Source organism: Plectropomus leopardus, unplaced genomic scaffold (genome assembly GCF_008729295.1).
Source record: "Plectropomus leopardus isolate mb unplaced genomic scaffold, YSFRI_Pleo_2.0 unplaced_scaffold28624, whole genome shotgun sequence".
NCBI classification, from domain to species: domain Eukaryota; kingdom Metazoa; phylum Chordata; class Actinopteri; order Perciformes; family Serranidae; genus Plectropomus; species Plectropomus leopardus.
Window position 1 is genome coordinate 1873 of NW_024631184.1, and position 2086 is coordinate 3958.

Below are 2086 nucleotides of genomic sequence, written 5' to 3' on the forward strand. Positions count from 1 at the left end.
ATATTTATCTAATTAAAATACAGTCTTAAGTCACAGAAGAATAACACCAAACTAACATATTTTTGGAGATTTAGTTCTACAGATGTGTTATGAAGGATTTTCAGTATGAAAATCCTTTAAAGCATTGGTTTCCAATCTGTGGGTCCTGACCCCCACTGTGGATCACCTAAGCCTTATTGGGGGTCACATGGTCTTCTTGATTTTAAGGGGTGTAAGAAGTAAAGTAAATTAAATCATTATTTTTAATGTTTATAATACTATTTAAGATATAAACTTTAAAAAAAAACAACCACAAAGATAAAGGAGAAATACTGAATTTTGAAAATAATTATTATTGAAAATAATTATTATTTGATAATAATATATTTAAGTATATATGATTTTTGCCTGATGAATGTCCAGTTACTAAAATTATCTTAGTAATTCTTCCCTCTCCTACGCACCTGTTTGGAAATAGATCTGCAAAATGTTCGCTTGCACTGGCATGTATTACTTATAAAATAAAAAAATATGTATTACAGACAGAGAACTGCATATAAGAAAAGACTAAAAATATCAGGAAAACTACATATCTGATGCAATATCCACAAGAAACAGTTTCATCAGAATTCATCAAATGCAGGCGTTTTACACAAACCTGGTGGGGAAACGCTGTTCAGAGGATTTCTCAACAGGAATTCTGTTCCCTGCTCTGAAACAGAGTTTATGACGGTTTTATCTTGCGAAATAGAATTTGAGAAATAATAACTAGAGAAATAATTTACAGCTCCTAAATAAATAAATAAAACACTGATCTTGGACTGGTGACCTCAGTATTTCTAAAATCCTGACAGCAGCCTGCATCAGCGAGGGATTGTTCTCCTCTGACGAACGCTGTTTCTGACAGATGAATTCAGTTACTATAGCAACGGGTTTTGTTCACAAATTCAATAAAGACATGTTTTAGATTTGCTGCTACTCTGACTTACACCTTTCAAAGGCCTCTTCTCCATGGCAACTGTGGCTGGGGCTCATGGGTATTGTAGTATTTGGAGCTGTCCATTGAATTGGCAAATAAAAGCTGAATTCTCAGGAGTTGAAATTAGGGGTCCACTGCTATGGTTTTTCAGGGCCAATACTGATACCGATTTTTAGTGGTTAAAGAGACCGATAGCCGGTATTTGGAACCAATATGCATTTACAATAAAAATGACAATATTTTTTTCGTAATTTAAAATTTGGAATATAAATGCCTTTAACAAATGTGTAGTCAAAACTGAACCTTTCAACATCATGTACAGCAAGTTCCCTGCAACTTTGTTTATAGTTAAGTAAAAATATAAATAAAAAATGAATTAATAAAAATAGCTCCCTGAAGTTTTACAAAATAAAAGCTCTTCCCATGCTGACTCTTTCTCTGCATGTATTGCCGCATCACAATGTATTGTATTGTGATACCGACTTTTTCATCAGTTCATTTTATTGGCGATCATTAAATAAAACACAGATACAGATGTTCGGCAAAATCCCAAAAATCCGCCCTGATAATCGGCCAGGCTGATAATCCGTCAACCTTTAATCAGGAGATTGAGGTATCTGTGTTCAGTAACATCGATGTGATTTTTAAAAAAGCTTTAAATTACTTCCTGTTAACTTCCCTTCTGTTGTGTTGGTCCCACAGATGTGTACTCCCAGAAACACTCCCGCCACACCGCCCAACTTCCCCGACGCCATCACCATGTTCTCCAAGCTGCGGGCGTCCGAGTGCGGTTCCAGCGCCGGCAGCGGCCCCTCACAGGCATCCATGGCCTGCTCCCCCCCTGCCCCCTCCTCCACGTCGGGTTTCGGCTCCTTCTGGGCCTCCTCGCCGCCCAGCCACCAGCCGGCCTGGCTTCCCCCGTCGTCGCCCACCGGCCACCACATGCACCACCACTACCACCACCACATGCAACAGACTCCCATGTGGCCCCCAGTCTCTCAGCAGAGCGGCTCCCAGCAGCCCCCCGTTGTATCGGCGCTCCACGGCCAGAGATGAGATGAGGCGGCGAGGGAGGCCGGTTCGAGTGTAGCCAAATGAATCTGTTTCAGGAGGATGGGCGGGGAGCCG

The 2086-nt window shown here is 40.6% G+C and overlaps 1 protein-coding gene across 1 annotated transcript; it reads left to right on the forward strand.

Annotated features, from left to right (window-relative positions):
• The first annotated feature begins 1575 nt into the window (after positions 1-1575).
• LOC121938144 (UBA-like domain-containing protein 2) lies at positions 1576-2055 on the forward strand. Its single transcript, XM_042481423.1, has one exon. It carries the CDS (start codon positions 1661-1663, stop codon positions 2012-2014), a length of 354 nt encoding a protein of 117 aa, XP_042337357.1. The 5' UTR covers positions 1576-1660; the 3' UTR covers positions 2015-2055.
• Positions 2056-2086: the final 31 nt, after the last annotated feature.

Bases quoted from the DNA above. Each gene is read 5' to 3' on its own strand.
- LOC121938144 (XM_042481423.1), top strand. From the start codon at position 1,661: ATGTGTACTCCCAGAAACACTCCCGCCACACCGCCCAACTTCCCCGAC.